A 24,269-nucleotide genomic window follows, 5' to 3' on the forward strand; every position below is an offset into this window, starting at 1 on the left:
ATATTACGCATAAATTCATCAATCATCATTCATCACCCTTCTTAACGTATAGCCTAAAGATTATTAAATTCTCACCGTTTTGTAAAAATCTTAGTCTTTCCTCCAAATCCTTGTCGTTGACCACAGCGGCTCCCATGATGACGTCAGAATGCCCGTTCATGTATTTAGTTAGTGAGTAGACGACTATATCAGCTCCATAGTTGAGAGGCTTCTGCAGGTACGGCGTGAGGAAAGTATTGTCCACCACCACAATGATATCGCCGTGGCTCTTAGCAATCTTTGACACGGTAGAGATGTCGGCTATTTTCATCAGCGGATTCGTTGGGGTCTCCAGCCATATCATCTAGAAAATTAGAATGCTTTGAGAATTTTAAGCTCGTGGTATGCGACAGCTGAATGATATAATATTGAGTTGGAAAATGTTGGAATATTCTCATCGATTTGGTTTTCCTTTGCGTTAGGCAGGTCAGTAGTCGGTACTTTAGCCTAAAATGAAAATATCTCTTCTTTATCGCTTCGTTAAATAATCGTTCAGAATCGTCGTTCAAAATGTATGGAATTGACATCAGCGTTCGTTAACATGAAGTTGACGTTCGAATCGTCTAATGTCAATTCCATACATTTTGTTCAGCGATTCTATAAAAGAAGCTATAAAGAAAACATCATTGCTTTAGGCTCTGGTTCTCAATAAGAACCCTTCGTTGTTGTTAATTGCTTGAACCAAATGGGTTCTAATCAGCAAACGCGAAAGGAAATTAATCTGAAGATACCTATTATCGGAAATAAAATCAAAGCAAAGTGTTTCAAATGCCATAACGTCATAATGCTACTTGTATTGCCAACGTCACTGTAATTAAATTCTTTAAATTCACTACTGACATATTAAACTGGACCACGACAACGGAACCCCTGACTTTTGGCTATCGAATGGGGACCTTCGGGCTTCGATAAAGTCGTAATGTTTAAAATTCGCTAATGACTGTTATACAATCCTTGTAAATAAGCTATCTCATTTATATTTTAGATATTTTTGCAAGCCATACTAAATATTATAAATTCGAAAGTGTGTTTGTCTGTTACCTCTTCACGCATAAACCGTTGAACCGATTTTAATGAAGTTTGTAAAATGTACAGTTCCCTGCGACAAACTAATTTTGGCGCCACAGCTAGTTGCGATCCTCATCTAGTACAAAATACATATTATATATTGTGTGAAATCCATGACCAGCAGTTATTACGATGTTCAGATGAAATACGATACAAATAATATTAAATTATTTCTTTATTGTACCGTAGACAACTAACATTTAAAGTGGTAGAGTGATAACTGATAATGAGCTATTGTACCTTAATAATTACGAGACAAAAGCGCATTTTAAGTCTATTAAATGTAATCGTAAAAGACGTTTCTAGACGTAAATGTAAACGTAAATTACGTTGACATATTTAACTGAATAAGTATAGTTTCATCGGGTTAGTTTCCGATCCGTAGGCCGTAGGACGTTAAAAAAAGTAAGTAAGACTTTTTTTACGTCCATGCTCGTAGATCGATAAGACGTATCCTCAAAACATAATCCCACCAAAAACATTTTCATGCAAAAATGTTGCCAAGATGAGAACATATTATATTTCGTGGTGTCAAAAAGTAGTGAGATCTCATGTAGAGCCAAGTTTCTAACCTAACATACTCACTACTCAGCCATCTAAAAACCTTAATTTTACACAAAATACTTGATATAATGTGTCAAAGCGCATTTTAACTCTATTATATATAATCGTAAAATACGTTTCTAGACGTAAATGAACATAAATTACGTTGACATATTTAACTGAAAAGTATAGTTTCATCGGGTTAGCTTCCGATCCGTAGGCGGTAGACCGTAGGACGTAAAAAAAGTAAGTAAGACTTTTCTTACATCCATGCTCGTAGATCGTTTTCTCAAAACATAATATATTATGTTACAATTAGAAATAAACTTTTAGTTCGTTAGCATAGAGACTAGAGACAGTCTCTAGTCTCTACATAATAATATTATGATGTCAGACATGCTCTAGCACGTGAGGAGTGATCGCTATTCGCTAAACGTGTCCAAAAACCTGTTCATCGGACGGCTGCCTAATATAAATCTCCGCAAAAAACATGCAGATGCTAACTAATTTCTGATTTGTACCTAAATGTATACAGTTTGATTTTCTGTGAAATCCTGTTCCTTATAATTATGGATTAAACGCATTTGGTGGACCACCATATTAAAATGGAGGTGTAGGATTTGGTAATTAATAGCTGGTATAATTTGATGTTTTTGGTTACAACGTTTTTAGGAAGCAGTTGTGAAGGTAACTGTACTGCAGTCTGCAGCGGAGGGAGTGAAGGGACGCGACACTGACCACGGGACATGAAGTGTCGCGCGTATGGCACTTGGCAGGTCCGTGTTTCTGACTCGGTCGTAGTGCTCTTTAGATCTAAAATATTTATTAACGCCGTCAGTGGCGGTCTTACCCATTGCGAGGCCCCGGGCGGAAGGTTTTTGCGAGGCCCCGGGCAGAAGGTTTTTGCGTGTCCCTGGGCTGCAGGTCTTTGCGAGGCCCTTTGTCTTACGAAAAAATTCCCTTGCCCCTGCAAGAGCGAGGCCGGGCGCCCTGTTCACCACTCCCTAGGGCCGCCACTGAACGCCGTATATGCCGTGCAAATGCAGCAACCTACGCGACGTAGTAACTATTTACTTATTTAGTAATTATAGGTATGTAGCTGCAGTGCACAATGCACATTGCACTTACGTCCAGTGCGTTTTACAATCTAGCCTCTAACACTGAAGTCACAAAGATGACGAAGTGACTAAGAATGACGCAGCTGTAATCGCATCATTTGTAACATTACCATTTGCCAACTGTTATTGCGGCACGCTTCTTTATGACAAACATGCTGCATTATCTCTATTGATACAATATCAAGCGTTTAATGACTTAAGAGTATTTATCTTAGAGCTTGTTATTATAATATCTACTGATATTTTTTGTATTGCTCTTGAGATAAATAAACGTTTATTGGGATTCGGGTGCAAAATTATGTAAATATTGTTTTTAAGAGGTGGAACAGGAGTCAGGACACTGGAGAAAGCAGTGGATCTAGTCTGATTATGTATTGGATTTAACATAAGTCATAGATAAGTGACATAAGCAATAGGCATCACCAGCTCTGGATGTATGTATAGACAGCATAGCCATGTCCTATGGGCGGCGTTTGTACATAGGGGAGGCACAATTAAAGTGGCCTATACTCATAAAAAATATAAATCCGGTCCTGGGCAAAGTGGGCATCACCATGTCATATTATATACAACGATTCTGTAAGGGAGGCTAAGGGGTTAGGCCCTAATTCTAAAATCTAAAGGATTGCCCACAATGTACAGAAATTAACTTGGCACCTGCTTTTTGCCGTTTCCTTAGTAGAGGCCGTGCCTATATAGTTAACTACTACGTGTTACTTGTCCCTACCGAACTACGATCTTTTAGATATTATCAAGTTAGTTCTTCCTGCTTTCCTGTGCACACTCGCGCTACGTGTTTCAATTGTATGAAAATATACTTCATGAAATATTTATTCAGTTGACTGCAGTGGCAAAGGAAATTAGAATAGCAATTATGTAAATAAGCTTACCTTTGTGTTCTTCTGTATAGATTTTGTAAGAAGGTCGATATTTGTGAAGTCGATGAATGAAATTTCAATACCCATTCTTTGCACGACTTGTCTGGAAGAGGAAAAATGTTTTAGTTGACAAACTTATCATCCTTAGGTAGTATCTTAAAGTGGGTTAAAAATCGGTATAGGTAAAATCATAGAGCTAGGAAGTCAAGTAACTTTAACTTTTCAATCCATAGATACTTTCCTATGAATTTTAACAAGAAGGTAAGTAAATACTCGTCAAGGTACTACGCGCCAGATAAACGATTTAGTTTTGTTTTTTGACCGATTGCCAAACAAAGATAATATTAGGAGCAACGTGCTAATCTTATCAAAATATTATTTAAATAAAACTAAACCCTAAAATGACACGATAATAATTATTAAAGGCATTAACAATATCTACTTAACTGAGGCTTTAAAATAATTAGCAAGAATGCTTCAATTGCGATAATAGTAACTAAATAGGCCATAAAGTGGTGCAATTTTCCAGGAAAACTTTTTATAATACTTTATACGTACATAGCTGACATACGAGTTAATTTTTGCTATAGCTTTATATTTTCCCTTTTTTCATTGTTTTTATAACAGCAAGCTAAAGGGCTCAACAAACTCGTCATTCTAAACTTCGTCATCTTGACGAGGACGAGGTTATAGAAAATCAAAATTATATTATGTTTTTAGCGATGTCATATTGACTAAGTTCTACTTTTAATAAAGTTTCTCTCTTTCGACTTTCAGTCATCACGGCATTAACCATAGAGGAAAATAATATATATCAGACAGCATCAACCTACATCGATCCTCGCTCCGCTACAAGGAAAATTATAGTGACGTCATTTTACGCTATGGAAATGTTACGTCGTAAACCTTTCCTAGCACGCCAACAACAGCATGATACTACAAAATGCCATGACGTGATCATGACGTAACAAATTATGGCGTAACGTTACAACCTGCAACATTGTATAGTACGTTACCCTTTTACACATTGGATTTTTCATTCGGTCATTCATAAATGTGTGCGGGCCAGGGTTGCCAACCGTCCGGTTTTTGACCGGGCTGTTGGGTTTTAGAAGAAATTGTTGGGGTCAGGTCACTAACTTCCGGCCGGATGCAATTTGTCCGGTCACATAAAAAATGTTACAGCGACATTGCTAATTCGCCGGCGACGCGGCGGCGTAGGTAGTTCTAGAAATATTTAGCGTCATGAAAAATATTTGGCAGGATGAAAGAAATCGTCTGAAAGTCGATAATAATTATGGTGAAGGCGGAATTGATGGTGATGTTCAACTATACTAATTTAACCTGTTCAGAGTTTGAATAATTTCTAAGAATAGATGCAGGAAAACTAGGTAAGTACATTTCAAAAATGTTAAAAGCGAGAGCAAGTACAATATACAAAAAAAACTATATTTTATGTTGATACATATTTAACAAAACTTTCATTACTACTTTTTTTTTCGATTTGACTATTTTTTTGACTACATGAACAAACTGTTCTACAGTTAGGTGGGTGCAAAAAGTTTGTAATTTTTTCCTATGGCGCTATAAACTGTTTTAATTATTAATTATTATTATTTAATTTGTTGTCCGGTTATGGCGGCTGGAAAAGTTGGCAACCCTGGTGCGGACATTTAATTTATATCTACATACTTACTCAACAATACTTTTTACTAAAAAGACAAGATTATACGATTTTGTAAGTTTGTAGAGATAAGTTGGCAATTGCAGTGCCTTTAACCCTCTTGAGTGATGTTTCTTCTGTGTTTCAATCGCCTGCGAACGTATTCAAAAACGGCTGGCGTTTCTTTGTTTGAATCGACGACAAACGTACTGCTACACTATCATATCAGTAACATTTAGTAATAACTAATATGTTATACAGTATTCTATGGCCTACTGATGAACACTTTTTACTCAATCAGACTAAACGAAATAATATATTTTCGAGAGGAGAACGCAACTCTACGCGAGAGATATAGATAATCTCCATTTATTTTTGCGTTTTATTAGTGATAACCTGCAGGATAGACACTAGGGTCTTGCCACCTTGCATAATATGAAAAGGACGCTAGTGCTATCCGCAACTTTTGTTTTTCGTTGCCCCAAAATTATTATAATATCACGCTGGAACCATACATTTTTCGTGATCAAAACTATCCTGTCTTTTCCCTGGACTCAAAGTCCAGTTATTACTTATTAGCCATCAAAATACTTCCCTCTTATAGTCCAGGATTCGCACAAACAACAAGCAATTCTTTGCCATAATTTTGTCATCGGATCTAATATATAAAATTCTCGTGTCACAATGTTAGATAGCGTACTCCTCCGAAACGGCTTTACTGATTTTAACCAAATTTTATATGCATATTCAGTGGGTCTGAGAATCGGCTACTGGGTACTTTTTATATTGATAAGTGCGTTTGTTAAATAAATAATAATAAATTATTACAACTCGAGACTGACGGCGACCATTGTTTGTGCGACGGGATAGCGATGGACGTTGTCATGGTGATATACTTATTTAGTCACTTCAATAAAATAATACGGGCGAAATACTTTATAAGGCTAAGAAACGTTTGCCGGGACAGCTAGTATATTATAAAGTGACATAGTTATTTGTTATCATTGCGTTAGCTACCCAGTATCATAATTCATAGTCGAGCCCAATCGTCTAAATTACGGCATGACTGGCGCGAAACGTTCTGATAAAGCAAATTAACGGAACCGGTAAAACAAGACCAAAATGACATCATCCGTTTTCAGATTCGCAATATTTTTCCTGACTATTTTGCATCGTCATTTTGCTGCAAGAATGTGTGGTCATGGCTGATGAGGATATAATTATGTTGCAATAAATGAGTTGTTTGAATTATAACAATTATTTTACAATTTATAAAGTCATGCATTTTTGTTCTATGTGGGTCAAAATGATAGACGAGCGACCTTCGAAATCACATAAAATTATCTTGTTTCTAGGCCATGTAATAAATACAAATAACTAAGTACTAAGTAAAAAGAGAGAAAGGGCAGAGTCGAAAATATAATTTTATATTGCTTTCAATCCTTTTAGAAAGCTGCAGGAACTATTATAGGTTTCAAAAATTGTTAGGGTAACATACCGTCTATGATAGATTCTGAACATTTCAAAAACCATAGGTATATTTTTTAATAGGTTATGGTGACAAACCGGAAACTTTTTTGTGCGGCAAATTCGCTGTGACAAACCACCACCACATTAAATATTTTGGTGTAAGTTCATTACCCTCAAGGGGCTTCATTAATAGCCCTGCAGTAGATTAAATTTGATATGTAGGTCAAAATATAGTTAAAAGAAACCTTATAAATAAAATATCGGTCAGCTATCGATTTCGTCGCGGTCAAGAAAATAATCACATAAATGCCTTAGATTAAAATATAATACACTTATTAGTTATTATTTAGATAGCAAAATCAAACAAATGGTACATCCCAAATCGCCTTACGCAGAAGACATTTAACTCCCCGACTATAATTGCTAGTTTCTTTTTTTACCCTAAACCTCCTAATATGAAATACCTATATTAATTATTTGCATAAGATTCGCGCGAACATTTTTAACATAAACCACTATTCCAAAAATATTTTAGCGAGCGAGCTTACTGCCAAGAAAAAGATTGGCGATTTAAAAATAGACATCGATGTCTAACTACACGAGTTTAGTGATAACATCGAGTTAGGAGTAGCGTGAAGCGACAAACAATAGTTACATTAAAGTTTTTCGTTACAATGTTCACAGGATAAGACTTTATTACCACCAAGATCTAAACTAGCAGATAACAAGTAGATGTAGAGACGTATTTTTAACGAAATTTAGAAAACTTCGTCTTAAATACGATATTTTATAGTGTTTTGTTTTACATGGTTTTTCCGTGAGATTTTTTGCACAGGTTTTTCATAAGTTCTATTAAGTTATCTTATATTTTTTCGAAAGTACGAATGAAGGTGAACGCACACTTTTCGGAGCCGAAAGAATGGAACGAACCGAAAGAAACAAATTTTAGAATTCTTTATATGAAATCCTATGAAACATCGCATATTCACCCGCGTCTTATCGGTCGAATCTGGCAGGACCCCAAATGTGCGAGGTTTCATAGGATTTCATATTATAAAGAATTCTAAAATTCGTTTCTTTCGGCTCGCTCCATTCTTTCGGCTCCGAAAAGTGTGCGTTCACCTTCATTCGTACTTTCCAAAAAATATAAGATAACTTAATAGAACTTATGAAAAACCTGTGCAAAAAATCTCGCGGAAAAACCATGTAAAACAAAACACAATGATATATCGTATTTAAGACGAAGTTTTCTCGTTAAAAATACGTCTCTACATCTTAGTAGAACACTTAGACGTAATAATTTTGATTACCTCATTCTCATTGAACTTGATTCATCTACAATTCTACAGTATGGTAAAGAGTAGGGTTTTCTTAATATGGAAAAAGTTGTTATATATAGAACTGGTTTAAGAAATAAAAACATGTCACAGGCGGCAGGCCACACATCAGTCAAGAACTCAAGAATAATTTCTTCTTAACTTATTCTTACTTAAAACGAAAATAAAAATATATGTGTGCTCATAATAAAGCTTTGATTTTACCAATATAAGCAACTGTATATTATTTCTAGTAAATGTAACATTTTTCTTGTCTTCAAAATTGTTGAAAGTTATAAACCATATTCAAATATTAGCACTCCATTTAAAACTCGCACAATTTCCATAATTACTGTCTTTGCCAATTTTTTTTATTAAAAAAAAGTAAGCAGGGTTGTAGGAGTAATTTATTATTTTTAAATTGTACACTCACCTGAACAATCTATTGGTGCCTCCGTAGACATCATCACCAGAAATTATATGGTCACCTCGGCTCAATAGAGAAGCTATTGTAGTGGTTGTTCCCAACCCAGAAGCAAATGTCAACGCATATTTGCCATCATCAAGAGCCGCTAAACACTCTTCCAGTGTATTCCTTGTTGGATTGCCAGATCTGCCATATTCAAAGCCCTAAAATTCCATAAAGATTATTAGAAACTGATGAATCAAAATGATGAAATAATACTATGGGATGGTTAAAGTTTACAGCTTTCAATACCCAAGCGGCAGCCGGCTGCTGCTTAACAATTAAAAATCTATTGTGTCTGCGATACCCACGATAGAGGTGTTAATAATTCTTATTATCTTGGCAACGAGAGCTTTTATACTTTGTGCCTTAGATAACCCATCTTGCCCCGTTGACTTACATTATGTTCTGCGGGAGCTGTCTGTTTGAAAGTTGTGGAAGTAACAATTGGAGGAACTACCGCTGATGACTTCCATTTACTAGGATCCTGACCGGCGTGAATAGCAAGAGTTGCAAAGCCTGGAGCTTGTTTCAAAAAACCATTTTCAGCCATCTACAAAAAAAGTATTGTAAGACTAAGAGATAATAAAAAATTACTTATCTCTTTTAATTATCCCATTAAATTTGAAATAATTGCAAAGAGTACACCATAAGTGTTGGTAAAAAAATGCTGATGCAACTCCTAAAACATTTACAACACTAAAGCTCCCTGCTGTAATCTAGAAAAAAATTGGTGAATATATTTACTTAACAAATTATCACAGAGACTTTTTATTTATCGTAGTTTTGAAAGGTAACTATTAAATTATTTATCCAGCTATAATGTACCTACATAATGAAACACTGGTGTTAAATTATCCTTATTTCTCATTGATAATGTTATAACAGTAAGATGTTTATAAAGCGCATTCTATAAAACAGCAATAAAATATGTTTTAAAAAACGAACTGAAAATAATTCCTAAGAATTTTGCTTTTTATAATAATTTACCATAAATTAAATACACGTTTAAATTATATTTTTAAAGAAGCGTACCGTACCTTTTTATATGTTGCACTTGAAATATAAATTTAAAAAAGGGGCACCGGCAAAATAACCTAAATTTAAATCGCGTAATTTTAAATTCAAGTGCAAGGTTACAGCGCCCTTCTGCTACGTCGCCCAGACAGAAAGTGACATTTTAATTTTTCAGTTCAGTCACCTGTCGGCTGTCACATTCACAAAGACGGTTGCGGAATTTTAGACAGCTGATTGTCACATTTGACACATATATTTTTTTAATTGATTTAACTATAAATAGCTATCAATAGGGCGAATAGATTTCGACATCTATTCGCCCGGGGTAGGGCCATAAAGTTAATATTCCGTTAGGTATATTAACTTTATGGGTAGGGCCGAGGGCGGGCCGAATGGTTACGACTTACGAAGGTAGCCGAAGTTTATTAAATTACTACCGTATTGCGTAACTGTCCCCGGCAGTATTTCCGGACCTATCACCATACGACCTGCGCAATTCAAACCTTCTAGTACGTACTAAGTCAGCAGGGCATCATAACGTTGCCAATTAACGGAAAAAATAACAATACGTACCGTTATTTTCATAATGGTAGCCCGTAGTGGCTGTAGTGGTAGCCAGATTACAGATATCGTTATTTTTTTAACGATTATATCTAGTAACTTATCATTTATGGTTTATAGTCTGTCAAGAAAGTGAAGAAATTAAAAAGTGGCAACATCGTAGTGTCACCCTTTCAAATCAACCTAATACACGCAGATCATCCAATAGTATTGGCTTTAGCGCGAAGCACTACGCATATGCGGCCGCGGCATAAGAAAAAAGGGACATGGCACTAGTCACTACGATGTTGCCACTTTTTAATTTCTTCACTTTCTTGACAGACTATAAATATAGTTTTAAAAATAACGTTATTATTTCCGAGATTACCATTATTTTCTGGGTTGTTGGGTTGGGTCTGGTAGTACGACGTTGCCAGTTCGACGCGATACATTTCTTGTGATGTTCATATAAGTCTGTGGGTAACATTAAAATATAGGTAAGTATAAAAATAACGTTATTTATACTGATAATTTTACCATTATATTTTGGTATGCGGCGTTGCCAGTTCGACGCGACACCTTCTGTTTATGTTCGTAGACGCACGAAATCTCACTTGCAGGCTGCAGCCCAACTTCCGACTTCCGAGCACCAGAGTTTTTTCGCGAGATTTGTGCTTACCTACTTTTTAGGGTTCCGTAGTCAACAAGGACCCCTTATGGTTTCAGTCTGTCCGCCCATTTTTTTTGTACCTTCCCTTCCCTTCCACATAGCAGGGATGATTTTTTTTCGCGTCTACTCCACCATACCGGTGGTTGGATAAGTTTTTTAAAAATATTATGAGTATTCAAAGATCATTAATTTTCGATTTAAGGATTAGGCTAACAAGACTTCATAAGTTATTGAGTAATAGTCAATAGTTATGTCCACACTATGCACTTTCATCTTTAATTTTAGTCATCTTCTTTCATTCAACTTTCGTTTTGGTGCATTCAATAATTGAATACGGCAACGAACAGTAATCAGTTCAGTTGCAGCGTCTGTCAGCTTATTGTAACATGTGCGACGAGAACATTTTACTGTGTGGAATAATAATGTGCGCCTATTTGGTCATATGAAATTCCAGTAAAAAAGAACAAAGCGAATGTTTTGGATAAGGTAAGAGCGCATGCGTCGCGGGCATGCCTCACGTGCGCTGTTGACTGCGCTATTATAACGCATGCCCTTGATGAACAAAAAAAGGCAGGCAAAGGTGTGGACATAGCTAATCAACTTAAAAATGAATTCGGTCTTCGGAGAAGTATAAAGGAACTATTCGTTCAAATTCCTTTGAACGTAACTGAGATGATGTTGTTAATAATATGAAACACGTTATAAATGTACATTCATTGACCGTACAAAAATTATCAAAAACTAGTGGTACTACGGAACCCTATATTGCACGTGTCCCGAATCCCGATACGCACTTGGCCGGTTTGTTAATAGTTACTACTTATAGAAATACTAGCTAAAAGCCGAGCCTTGTGAAGGCTCGCGTCATCTGCAGTCTGCACACCTTGACTAACTGGTGATGAGTTGTTGATAACACATGTACATATAAATAAAAATTACTATGAAGCACAAATCAATAGGCGTGATAGTTTTTCCGTAAAGTGTACTACAAAATGTACGGGTTGTGGGATAGACCAGAGCTCGCTTCGCTCGCCCTGAAAATACTAGTTACTGTTTTGGAGTAGAAATGAGCCATAAAGAGCAAGTACTATAAATATTTTAAACTTCGATTTTATTCACAATAGGTTATTGTTAACAAAGAACATAATATATTTACCGTTATAAATTCTATTTACCGTTAAATAACATATTTTATCGTTATTAATTTCAACTTTTAACGTTATTGTATTTCTAGTATCGGGCATAAACTTATAATGCATAATGCATTTTATTGCATACGACAGTATATTATAAGTTTATCGTATCGGGTAAATTTTCATACCAATATCAATGCCCTAAAGTGCCTGATAGACGTACGAACTTAAAGTACGCGGGTTTTAAGTTCGCGAACTTACTCAGCTCGCGTCGGTGAGAGACGTACGAACTTTAACTACGCGGGTTTTAAGTCCGCGAACTTACTCAGCTCGCGTCGGTGACACACGAGTACACTGAGTTACCATGTCGTCGACGGAAGAAGCTTTGTGTTATTTAGGAATAATAAGGAATAATAATATCATATATTACGTTTTAAAAACTAATAAGAAAAAACTAAATCTATTTATATTTTGTTTGATAACATAAAATAAATTGAGATTTTGTTGATTTTTAAAGATTTAAAATTAAAAAACGTTTTATTTGACAGAAAAATGTTAGCATAATTTTTAGCATTAATTACAGTAAATTTTAACAGTAGTTTAGCAAATTTTGTATCAGTCGTGTTGGCAACACTGCCTGACGGCTCGCGGCTCGCGACTCGCAGTGCTGCCAGACCAAAAAATTTTCTTTGTGCCAGACGTACGAGCTACGAGTAAAATTCCAAGACGGCGAACTTACGCTGCAATCTTTAAGTACCGTACGCGCACTTTAGGTGACACACACACAGGCGAGTAAGGTCGTCGAGCCATAAGTCCGTGTACTTACTCGCATGTCTGTCACCCCCTTTACTGTATCGACTTATTGAAAAAAAAAACAAATGTCAATGTCACTCTGAAGTCTGAACTCTGATTTGGCGCGAAAATAAACTAAAAAGTAAAAAATTTTCTTCAGCTGTCAGCTGTTTTCAAGATTTTCAAAGTTATTTTACAAAATAAAACAAAAAACGTGGAATATTTATTTTTAAAGTAGCTAACATCTTAATAAAAATTTATAACTGGCACCCAAATTATAGAACTTTGAACGCCCCTTGTACATGGACTAATACACACGAAATATTTATCTCTGTAAACTTGCAACTTTTAATAAAAATGAAGATTGATAGTAAACCTCTACGTTATGCTCATGCTGAGGGTCATACAGACGTTTGTTACTCTGAGGATGGAAAGTAAGTTAAACTTGTTTATTTTTATATTTATTTTATGCTAGTTGTTCTCATTTACTTGTTTTGCAGACACATCATAACGTGTGGTCATGACGGCGACGTTCGAATTTGGTTGGACATTGAAGATGATGATCCAAACTCTCACTGTGTCGGTGAGAGTGCGGTCGCTGTGTGTTTTAAAGACAACCGGTTGTTTGTGGCTACTGACAACCATGCTGTGCAGGCTTATACATATCCTGCGTTTGATAAAGATGGAATTATCACTAGATTTACAGCCCCAGTGACACAAATAAGATCCAACGCTAAATCAGAAGTAAGTAGTTAAAAATACTTGAAAATTACTATTGGGCGGTTAGGATCAATTTTGTAGAAGTAGCTCTTGCAAAGGACACATTGTCAAAATGGCTAATTTAAGGCCTAAGTATGCTTTGGAGACAATTTTCATTTTTAAATATGTACATTTTACATGTAGATAGGCTCCGTTAACATTTTTAACTGTTGTTCTAAGTCTTTGTTAAAATAAATATAAGAAAAAAATATTTACATACTTAATTAATTCATCATTATAGGCTTTGGGATGTACCTCTGAGAACATGGAAGCTAAGCTGTGTAGTTTGGAGGGAGGTGCACCATTATTTGTGATGTCGGAACATAAAGGACCTGTACTCAGCATTGCTCTCTGCCCTCAAATGAAGTTTGCTTGCACAGCTTGTGGGGATGGGCTTTTGAGAGTTTGGGACATTGATACACAGAAAATTGTAAAGGAAATCCCCTGTGTTCCCAAGATAAACACATTCTTTGCAGCTAAAGTCCTGTGTAAGTAATAGAAATTAATTTGTGCAGTAAGATTGCAATCTGTTATTTCCATGTTAAACAAAATCTATTGCCACAAGATATTTATAGTAAATAATGGTAAATATCAACTTTTGTATGAAATGTGTGACTGGTTTTGAGGTCTATATTGTAGGATTTTTTTAATAAAGTTTTGTTATTTAATTTTTCAGGTCGTATGGACTTTGAACCATCAGAGGGTCGCTATTTAGCCTATCCAAATAACAGAGAAATAATCTTGCTTGACTGTGAGAGCTGGGGCCAAAGAATGTCATTTACACACAGTAATGTAGGTTTTATCAGTGTTTTACCTAACTTCAGCAAAGCCTAAGGGATTGTAGTCTATATTGTATGCGTAATCATGTGCAAGTAGCAGTATGGCCTCTCAGAAGCATAGCATGCCTTGATTGGGACCTGTTTAAAAAATTGTTTGGGAGCAAAAAGGGTAAAGATTTCTCACCAAAGTATGTATAAAATAGGGACCCCCTTGGCCCAAGGGCCCCATATAATTGATATGGCAGATAGCCATATCTGCCGCCAGGTAGCTACGTGACTGCAGTAGACATGCGAAAGAATCAACATACTGGCAGATTTTATGCTGACATACTGACAGATTTAACAAAATGGCGGATTTCCTTTGTCTAACTGTCACTTTGTCTTGTCTAACTGTTACTTTTATCTATTCTTCCATAGAAAGAAACCATTTCTATTGCCCCGTGTATTATTAATTTTCTCTATGGTTTCTATGATGACCATGGCTGGCCTATAGACAGCTTATACAAAAAAGGTGCTGCAAACTGGTGTCACCAATACAAAATTACAAATTTTGGATTTTATATTGTATAATTTACTGGACAAGTGCTGCCATCTATAATAGTTCTTATGGTGTGTATAGTTTAATTTTATTTAATTTCCAGATTAAGTGTGCGATATCACAGTGTATGTTTTCACCCTGCGGCCAGTACCTGGCTGGTAGTACCGTGGCTGGTCAGATAGCGATATGGGAGGTGGAGTCTGGGAACTGTTTGGGCATCATTGAGCATCCAACATCCCATAATGTTACAGCAATGGCATGGAATCCAAAAGGTAATGGAGACTTTTAATCAACAATATCTTTTTACACTTCAAACAATGTATTGAGCTTTAGGTTGCAGTCTTACAGTTTTTTTGTCTATAAATGAATGATGATATTAATTTGTTTTTAAATTTTTCAGGCAATGGAGTCCTTGTGTACTGTGACCTTGTGGGGCAATTAGGAATGCTGACAAATTGCTATGGCAAAAGTAGTGAAGATGCAGATACAAATGATATTGAAGTAATAGAAAGAGAAGATGATGGTTTGTATAAATTAACCTAAATATATTATGTATTTGTATTTTATATCTAAGTTTAGCTTTGGCTGCTATGATGTTGAGAATTTAAATGTCTCAAAACGCCTACTATATAAACAAGTTGATTACTTAAATTTTTTGTTTTAATACAAATCTCGTATATTTTGTATAGACAATGACTTGGACAATCTGATTGAAAACTATGAGAGTGAGGACGAACACGCAATATCTTTGGAGAAGATAAGGAACGAGACGATGGGTGTAGTGGAGTCTGAGCGTGTGGAGTCCCGCGCCAGTGAGCCTCCCCCCGCGCGCCGCACCTGCCCCCCGCAGCCGCCCTTCCAGACCGGCGCGACACCTATGCACTTGGAGCACCGGTAAATAGCTCTGTCACATTCCCACACAAGCGACACACCTATTGGAGAGAACGAGAAAGCAATATCGTTGGAGAGACGATGGGTGTAGTATCTTCATAGCAGTTTTATCAAAATTACGTCAGCGGTTTAAATGTGGAGAGGATAGACTAAGAAACAAGCAGCATTTCTAGATTTATATTGTAATCATAGTTATGTTTTTTTTTTAAGAATTTTAAAATGTTTTCAGATACATGTGTTGGAACGACGTCGGTATAGTTCGTTGTCACACGGGAGAGAATGGGGAGTCGACCATCGATGTTGAGTTTCACGACACGAGCCTACACCATGCGATACATCTTAACAACTACTTGAACCACACTATGGCCAGCCTGTCCTCGACTGTATTGGTCTTGGCCTGTGAAACGCCTAGGTAACTAGAAATCGTTATATTATGTACTCTTGCCTTATTTCACAAGTCAACAACGACAACATAAGTTCTGGGAAGTTTTTGTGTCTGAGTGAAAAGAAGTTGCATTACACATGTAATAAAATGTCTGTCTTAGAAGCCTTACAGGCCAACGGCACTTGTCGACGGCAGTCGACTGCCGTCGACGCGTGTCGTCCACAAGTGCCGTTAGCGCCTAAATAAAGCTTAAACATGTTGCTTTTCGTTTGACGTAAATACTAAATACCTAAAAATGTTGTTTTTATTTTATCTACATTCTAAAGTATATGCATTTCTCACTTTATTATCTAATACTCACATCAACTTGTCCCAGGCATTGCAAGTATATAAACAGTCATTAATAGTTGTGTATCAGCATACAGATAGGCGCACACGCACACTTTCAAAGCGATCGCGGCGAATTTTTTAAAAGAAGATCACAGACTTTTTCACGCAGAAATTTGCTTATTATTTCCAGCAAGCTAGTATGCATATCGCTAGCTGGCAGCAGCCGCGAGTGGAGCGTGTCTATGCCGGACACGGAGGAGGTGGTGTGCGTGTGCGCGGGCGCCGTCGTCGCCGCCGCCACCAGCGCGCGCCTTCTGCGTCTGTACACGCCGCTCGGGACGCAGCGACAGGTAAACTAGAATAAGGTTGATGCGTCCGGCTGCTATGCCACGAGATCACAAGCAATTGTATGTAACGATTTATTTAAATAGCGGCGTGGTCGCACCGCTATTTACATACGATTACAGATTACTATTGATCTCTTGGTGTCGCCGCCAATAGCTCGGTCACGCGGACGCATTTTAATGTAGCCTAAATCCGGTCTTGACATCATGGTCTATGCAGCAAACATTCTAAATTTTCAATGTATGTCAACTACAGTTTTAAAATTATGAGCATCACAAAATACCGGCTCTCACCTGTACAACATTTGCCACTTCTCACTCGCACACAAGGAAATGACATTAGAAGCATGTGGAAACGGGATAGCAATATATTCGTAAGTGAAAAACATGGCGTGTCTCTTGGCCTATATCTTCATTATTTATCAGACACCATGTAATTCCAGGTTATATCCCTCCTCGGTCCCATAGTGACACTTGCGGCACGTGACAGCACTGTGATGGCTGTGTACCACCGCGCCGACCCCGGAGAGACTGATCAGAATCTAGCCATGGATATCGTTACACTCAATAGTGAGTATAATTATTATACTGTACTTAATATAATTGAAGTACTTATTGATAGTTAAATGTTGGGCGAAACTTGAATACTTATTTCTTTAACGTAGTTTGAGGTAAGTACTAGTTTTTAAATTATCCTACTCAATCACCATAAAGAAATTACTGGGACTCAATACAAAGTTTTGACCACATCAAGACTTTTAAATATAAGAGACATGAGTAAAATTCAACTCGTAATATTTTATTATTCCTTATAAATGATAGTAAGGAAGTAAATAAATAACTAACAAACTGATTTTACAGGTCGCCAAATCCGCAGTCGCACGGTAGGTGTGCCGCTAACTAGCAGGTCGCGGCTGACGTGGGCGGGCTTGACGGACGCGGGCTCGGCGTGTGCGTACGATAGTACGGGCATGCTGCGACTGTTTGACGCCGCCGCCAACTTGTGGCTGCCCGTCCTAGATGCTGCCGCACATTCCCGCGGCGCCGCTGACTCGTGGGCCATCGTCTCGGTAATAATTATAATTAATTTAATCCCCCTTTATTGATAATTTCATTGGCGATATAAACTAGAAATGTGGGCGTGTGCGTGTGACAGTACGAGCGTACTGCGGTTATACGATGCCGCCACCAACTCGTGGCTGTCTGTACTAGAATACTGGCTGATTGCGATAGTGTTATTGACCTATTTATAATTTACAATGCGAGGATCCTACCGAAAAAGGTAAACAAAGATAAATAAAATAAGGCTTTGCTTTATAATCAACATAATATTTTGTGTTTTAGATCAGCGAGGTCACTCAAAAAGTTCGCGCAATATTGTGTAGGGGAACGTCATTCCCTCTCACAGTGCCTAAACCAATAGTAACGGAGCTGCCTATACAAGTGAGTTTTTAAAACTGAACATATTGTTACGTGCTAGGGTTCGAGGATTTGGAGAGAAAGACCTGGTGACTCTCTTGAAGACTTTATTAACACTGCACTAAACACTAGGTCACAACACTTAGCACTAGGTCCAATCACTAAGCACTATCACTGTCCTAGGCCGTAGCCAAGTCGTAGGTTTCACTGGTTCACTCACTATTGATCACTTGTGTTCACTCCGAAATCGCCTTGATGATCGCTCGAACCGAACTGAACTTGCCGGGCCTGCCTGCGGCTCTTTTTATATGGCGAGACGAATTCCAGAAATTTCCCGATTCACGTAAACAAGTAAACAACCGTGGGAAATTTCTAGGAGGCTCGGGCATGTACCACAATAAAACTGCCGTCTTTGCGATAAGTGCAGTAAGTTGAATTTAATTTAGACCTTATGGACTCAGTCATAAGGTCTAAATTAAAACACCTAACAAATAAACGGTAAACACGTAAACAAACATTGGACCTTTCTAGAAGGTTCGAGTATGTACTTGCGCACCTGATGCCGTACCGTAACACTACTCCCCTCTTAGAGATGCTCGTCCCGAGCATCATTGTTACTGCCATGGTAACGCGCCAGACGGTCTATGTGTACCACTTTGAATGTCCCTCTTGGTTGCTTTTGAATCCTGTAAGTCACATCATTCAATCGGGTAACCACTTTGTATGGGCCGTCCCACTTGGTCTGCAACTTTGGAGATTTGCCTTTTCGGCGAGTTGGGTTATGCAGCCACACCAGTGACCCTTCTTCGAAGCCGCTTGTATTCGATTTCCGGTCGTATCTGGTCTTCATGTTCTCACTTGACTGTAACCCATTTTCCCGAACCATGGCGTGTATATAGCGCATCTTTTCCCTTAAATTACAGACATAATCTGGTACGGTCTTTGGTTCTTCCGGTGATCCTCCTGTCAAAAGGTCTACTGGTACTCGTAGTTCTCTACCGTAATTGACATACGCCGGGGTAGCTTTTATGCTCTCATGCTCGGCGGTACGGTACGACAGAAGGAAGAGTGGTATATACTTGTCCCAGTCCTTTTGTTTGTCATCTACCAATTTCGCCAAATGCCTCTCAAGGGTCTGGTTAAATCTCTCAACCATTCCATCAGACTGTGGATGGTACGCGGTGGTCCTCGTTTTATGCATTCCCAAAATTCTGCACACTTCCTGGAAGACCTGCGATTCGAAATTCCTGCCCTGATCGGAATGGATTTCTAGAGGCACACCAAAGCGAGATATTACTTCTTCGACTAGCTTAGAAGCAACTGTTGTAGCTTCCTGGTTTGGTATGGCGAACACTTCGGGCCATTTGGTGAAGTAATCCATGACAACCATAAAATACTTGTTTCCTGATTCCGTTACAGGAAATGGCCCAGCTATGTCAACTGCGATTCGTTCCCACGGTGCGCCAACGTTGTACAAGCGCAGGCTCCCACGGCTCCTTGTCTGTGGTCCCTTCACTGCAGCGCAAGTAGTGCTTCTTCATGAAATCCAAACCCAAGATGCAATCATCCATAATCTCAGCCACGATAACGTCATGAGGGTATGAGGATCCCCCTACATTAATCGTAACTGACATTTCTCCCAGGATGGGTATTGGCTGACCGGAGGCAGTAAGGAGCCGACAGTTAATTCTCCTCTTGTGTCTTCTTGCGGCTTTTACCAGATTTGTGTTCACTATCGTTCTAGAAGCTCCTGTATCTAGTCATTTTGCAATCCATCCCGTTAATAGTCCCATGAATCACAAGACTATTCCCACTGCATGCTTGGGAGATAACAGTTATCGGGGCTTCCTCTGCTTCAGCCAGTACTCGCCCCTTAGTCCTGGCTTTTATTCGATTTCGGGCAGGGGACAAGGCCCCTTGCTTCTTCAGCTCCTCCATTTGTTCCTCGAGCCTTTTCATTCTTGCCATCTGGGTCTCCTGCGGGCAGTTGAGCTGAAGATGGCCCCTCTCACCGCACTTGTAGCACATGGCTCCAGAACTTCTCTTCGTAGGAGCCTTAATCTCCTTCTGTGGGCAGTTGAGCTGAAGATGGCCCCTCTCGCCGCACTTGTAGCACACGGCTCCAAAACCTTTCTTTATAGGAGCCTTAACCTCCTTGACTTCTTCAGAGACCTCGCGGATCTTATAGGTCTGCCGTATGTCACGCCGAACAGCCTCGACCTCCAAAGCATGCGCCAATGCTTCCTTAAGCGAGGTGTGGTGACGTAGCCTCACTGCAGCTCTGACCTCCGGGTCCCTGATTCCGTCGACAAATGCTTGCACAATGTTCGTGTCGATCATCTTGGAATCGGCTCCTGGGTGTGCCTTCTTGACCAGTTTTTCTATTTCCAACGCCCATTGTTGTAGTCCTTCTCCTGGGCGTTGGACTCTGTCACGCAGTTGGGCACGGAACACGTGCTCCAGGTGTCGCTCCCCGTATCTGGATTCAAGTGCCTCCATCAGGTCTTTAAACCCATTTCCTGTATACGCTTCTAGGACCGACAAAGCTTGCCCTCTGAGCGCAACTGTGAGAGCGGTCAGGCATTGTTCATCATTCCATCCGTTGGCAGAAGCAACCGTCTGGAATTGCTGACGATAAGCGTTCCAAGAAGTAGTACCGTCGTATGGTGGCACTTTAACTCTTGGTCTTTGTACCACTACGGAAGTTCCACTAGACGTCACGATTCCTGTGGTTTCCACGCGCACTTTCCACTTCTGTAGTTCTGTGAGGCCAGTTTTCACATTTTCCATATCCACTCCTAACCCCGTAACTCGTTCGTCCATTACGTCGACATCTTTTCGAAGCTTAACCACCGTGTCACTGACATCCTTTATAGCTCCAAGTGCTTTTTCTTGGAGGTCTTTTTGTTGCTCTTGTGATTCTCGAATCGCTCTGATTTCAGCACCGAGCTTGCGTTCTTGTGACTCTTGTAAAGCGCCGAGCTTGCGGTCTTGTGACTCTTGTAAAGCGCCGAACTTGCGGTCTTGTGATTCTTGCAGAGCCTGAATTAACTCAATTAGGCTTTGTAATTGGGGAGCCACTTGTAGGGCCGCAGAAGCTACGGGCGATGCATGGTGGCTGGAGCCAGTAGGCAGGGGTTGAGCAGACGGAGCTCGGTGGGCGGAGCTAGTGGGCGTGGCCTGGTGGGCGGAGCCAGTGGGCGTGGCCATGCCCAAAGTGGGCGGAGCCTGAGGGGCGTGGCCAGTGGGCGTGTCTTCAGCCAAAGTGGGCGGAGCCTGGTGGGCGTGGCCAGTGGGCGGAGCCATGTGGGCGGGGCCAATGGGTGGGGCCTGTCCCTCAGTGGGTGGAGCTTGGTCCCCAGTGGGTGTGGCCTCCGCAACTCCTCTCTCGGAGTCAATGGCAGCAGCTCGCTGCGCCCTTGTCCTGACACTCCCCTTGAAGTCCTCTCTCGGAGTCAATGGCATCTCCAAATCGCACTTCTGACACCAGTTGTTACGTGCTAGGGTTCGAGGATTTGGAGAGAAAGACCTGGTGACTCTCTTGAAGACTTTATTAACACTGCACTAAACACTAGGTCACAACACTTAGCACTAGGTCCAATCACTAAGCACTATCACTGTCCTAGGCCGTAGCCAAGTCGTAGGTTTCACTGGTTCACTCACTATTGATCACTTGTGTTCACTCCGAAATCGCCTTGATGATCGCTCGAACCGAACTGAACTTGCCGGGCCTGCCTGCGGCTCTTTTTATATGGCGAGACGAATTCCAGAAATTTCCCGATTCACGTAAACAAGTAAACAACCGTGGGAAATTTCTAGGAGGCTCGGGCATGTACCACAATAAAACTGCCGTCTTTGCGATAAGTGCAGTAAGTTGAATTTAATTTAGACCTTATGGACTCAGTCATAAGGTCTAAATTAAAACACCTAACAAATAAACGGTAAACACGTAAACAAACATTGGACCTTTCTAGAAGGTTCGAGTATGTACTTGCGCTCCTGATGCCGTACCGTAACAATATTATTATTCATTCAGATTCGCTTACATTAAATATATAGACTACTGCGGTGTTGGCCATAGTGGAAACTAGATTACACAAACAGCTTTTAGGTTAACCTCTTCTTACTACAATATACACAACAAATAAACTATACAAGGATTTGTTCTTGTCTGTCAAGTATGGGGGTGTATATATTCATTTGTTACTTTAATAATTTTAGAATGTGGTGTCATTGGCTTCGGTAACGATTGTTTAATGTAATCAGGTGGTTTATAGTTTTTTATTATTTCAGATTCCACTCTGCGAGCTGGACTCGGAGAAGTCTCAATATGAAGAACAGCTTGTCCGCTGGGCGCACACTGCCGCTGAAGTCGATGTCAAAACCGCCAGGGAAACCGCGCTCAAACTCTTTGCTGTAAGTTCTGAGAGAGAGAGAGAGAGAAAAAGTTGTTGGTGATATGACGTCGTCTTACCTAGATAACTAGTCTACGTTTTCAAGTAAAGTGGACACAATCCTGAACCCAGATTGCTATTAAAAGTATACCAACGGATAGGATAACCTACAACACATCTAAGTTGTTCTTGTCTAAAACGTTGAAAAAGTCAGTCAGATGGACCTTGTATGGATAACCCACCACTGTGGAAACTGCTGCCCCTTTATAAGTAATGTTATGCTTTTCACAACCGAAATATTCATGTTAACAAAATCAATACTTAATGTTTAATTTGCAGCTAGCCTGTCGCAGTGAGATAGAACAGCGAGCATTGGAACTGATGGAACTACTCCGAGATGAGCGTTTGTTGCCGCTCGCCGCGAAATACGCGTCGCGCTCCGGACGCATGCACTTAGCGGACAAGTTAACGAGTCTGGCGGACGTCTGGCGGGATCAGCCGGATCTACCGGAACCGGAAATGCCTGACGAGCATGAGAACGGTTTGGACACCACACAGGATCATAATACAAGTCTCATCATACCCCAGAAGAGTAAGAAGAAGGAAGCGGATCCTATTAAGCCTGTTGTGAGTATTACTTACATTTAGAGCGCGACTATTTGTTTCGTTGAGGTGCGTTTCTGCAGAGTCGACGTTTTGACGTTTTACTTTTTAGTTTTTAATGCTATATTTCGTTCGGCAACGTAACGGGGGCTTCACTATTAAGACTGCGTTTCCACCAGAGATGTGTTTTTAAGATCCAATAGCATCGCCGCGCTGAGCGATGTAATGGCAAGCTCACGTCAATGAAGCTCTATTGGTTCTCAAAAACACATTCCTCGCAACACATCTCTGGTGGAAACACAGCCTAATTGTGGTATTTTAATTTATTAATTCTAAAAGTTCGTTTGATATACAAATTATATAACAATGTTTTTACACTATAATATTATATTATGACGTAAAATAATGCTTAAACATATTTCAGCCAATAAAGGCGTCACCCGGAGGCATTAGAAACCCATTCAAGAAACAAGCAGCAGCCAAGACAACCGCTAGCCCACTGAGTTTGACAGAAAGAACTTTAGTAGAGGTGCACTCCGAAAATACCACAGAAAACGATGATGTAAGTATACAATGTTCAAGGAAATTACATTCACAATGTATGTAAATTACTTTTAGTAAAATACAAATTTTGAGTATTCAAAATCAATTTAACGCAGTGTTATTTTCCAATGGCCCAGAGCTAATGGCAAAGATTCTTTGGTTTGATAAAATTATAATTTTTTAAACTTTGCAGCCATTAAAACCAAACGCCGGGGAGACGTTCATGGATTGGTTCACAAGAAACAAAAGTGTATTGGAACAGCAGAACCCGGGACTCACGCCGTCTGAGCTGACCAGACAGAGCGTGAGGACCTTCAAGAGTATACAGGCAAGTAACACCGAGAACTCACAGAAACGGAAACTGGAAGAGGACATATCTGACACCCCGGTCACTAGCGCTCCCAAACAATCTAAGCTAAGTGCGTTTGCATTCTCAAAAAGCTAGAGGTTAGCTATTATGTGTAGTGGAAAAAAGTTGGACTGAAAAGGATTAATTTAAGTTACGGAACGATGATGGAACTAGAAAGAAATAAAATGTAATGGAAAAGTGATTAAGATTTAAGTTACTTAA

The 24,269-nt window shown here is 39.2% G+C and overlaps 3 protein-coding genes across 3 annotated transcripts in view; 1 reads left to right on the forward strand and 2 right to left on the reverse strand.

The window, feature by feature from the left end:
• The window catches only part of LOC121730491 (trans-1,2-dihydrobenzene-1,2-diol dehydrogenase-like), a 23,726-nt gene extending 19,329 nt beyond the window's left edge, over window positions 1-4,397 (reverse strand). Inside the window, exon 1 of the mRNA XM_042119548.1 lies at window positions 4,392-4,397. The gene's annotated coding sequence lies outside the window, so the exon portion shown is untranslated. The remainder of the gene's footprint in view (window positions 1-4,391) is intronic.
• Window positions 1-9,742, reverse strand: part of LOC121730489 (cystathionine gamma-lyase) — a 20,340-nt gene extending 10,598 nt beyond the window's left edge. Inside the window, exons 1-5 of the mRNA XM_042119542.1 lie at window positions 9,602-9,742; window positions 8,962-9,114; window positions 8,529-8,725; window positions 3,659-3,749; window positions 76-343 (exon numbers count right to left, since the gene is read on the reverse strand). Of these exons, the coding sequence (XP_041975476.1) occupies window positions 76-343; window positions 3,659-3,749; window positions 8,529-8,725; window positions 8,962-9,114 (709 nt within the window). The 5' untranslated portion in view covers window positions 9,602-9,742. The remainder of the gene's footprint in view (window positions 1-75; window positions 344-3,658; window positions 3,750-8,528; window positions 8,726-8,961; window positions 9,115-9,601) is intronic.
• Window positions 9,743-12,905: 3,163 nt separating this feature from the next.
• On the forward strand, window positions 12,906-24,156 carry LOC121730481 (WD repeat and HMG-box DNA-binding protein 1). The gene is made up of 16 exons (XM_042119531.1): window positions 12,906-13,147; window positions 13,214-13,457; window positions 13,714-13,960; window positions 14,149-14,264; window positions 14,893-15,061; window positions 15,190-15,312; window positions 15,479-15,683; window positions 15,910-16,092; window positions 16,586-16,745; window positions 17,183-17,309; window positions 17,601-17,809; window positions 18,084-18,182; window positions 22,452-22,574; window positions 22,892-23,179; window positions 23,580-23,717; window positions 23,892-24,156. Exons 1-16 carry the CDS (start codon window positions 13,071-13,073, stop codon window positions 24,141-24,143), a joined length of 2,760 nt encoding a protein of 919 aa, XP_041975465.1. The 5' UTR covers window positions 12,906-13,070; the 3' UTR covers window positions 24,144-24,156.
• Window positions 24,157-24,269: the final 113 nt, after the last annotated feature.

This window comes from Aricia agestis, chromosome 9 (genome assembly GCF_905147365.1).
Source record: "Aricia agestis chromosome 9, ilAriAges1.1, whole genome shotgun sequence".
NCBI lineage: Eukaryota > Metazoa > Arthropoda > Insecta > Lepidoptera > Lycaenidae > Aricia > Aricia agestis.

Excerpts from the sequence above, each read along its gene's own strand:
- LOC121730481 (XM_042119531.1), top strand. The coding sequence starts at position 13,071 with ATGAAGATTGATAGTAAACCTCTACGTTATGCTCATGCTGAGGGTCAT. Across the intron at positions 13,458-13,713 it reads GATCCAACGCTAAATCAGAA|GCTTTGGGATGTACCTCTGA; the intron begins GTAAGTAGTTAA and ends TCATCATTATAG. Across the intron at positions 17,810-18,083 it reads ACTCGTGGGCCATCGTCTCG|ATCAGCGAGGTCACTCAAAA; the intron begins GTAATAATTATA and ends TTTGTGTTTTAG.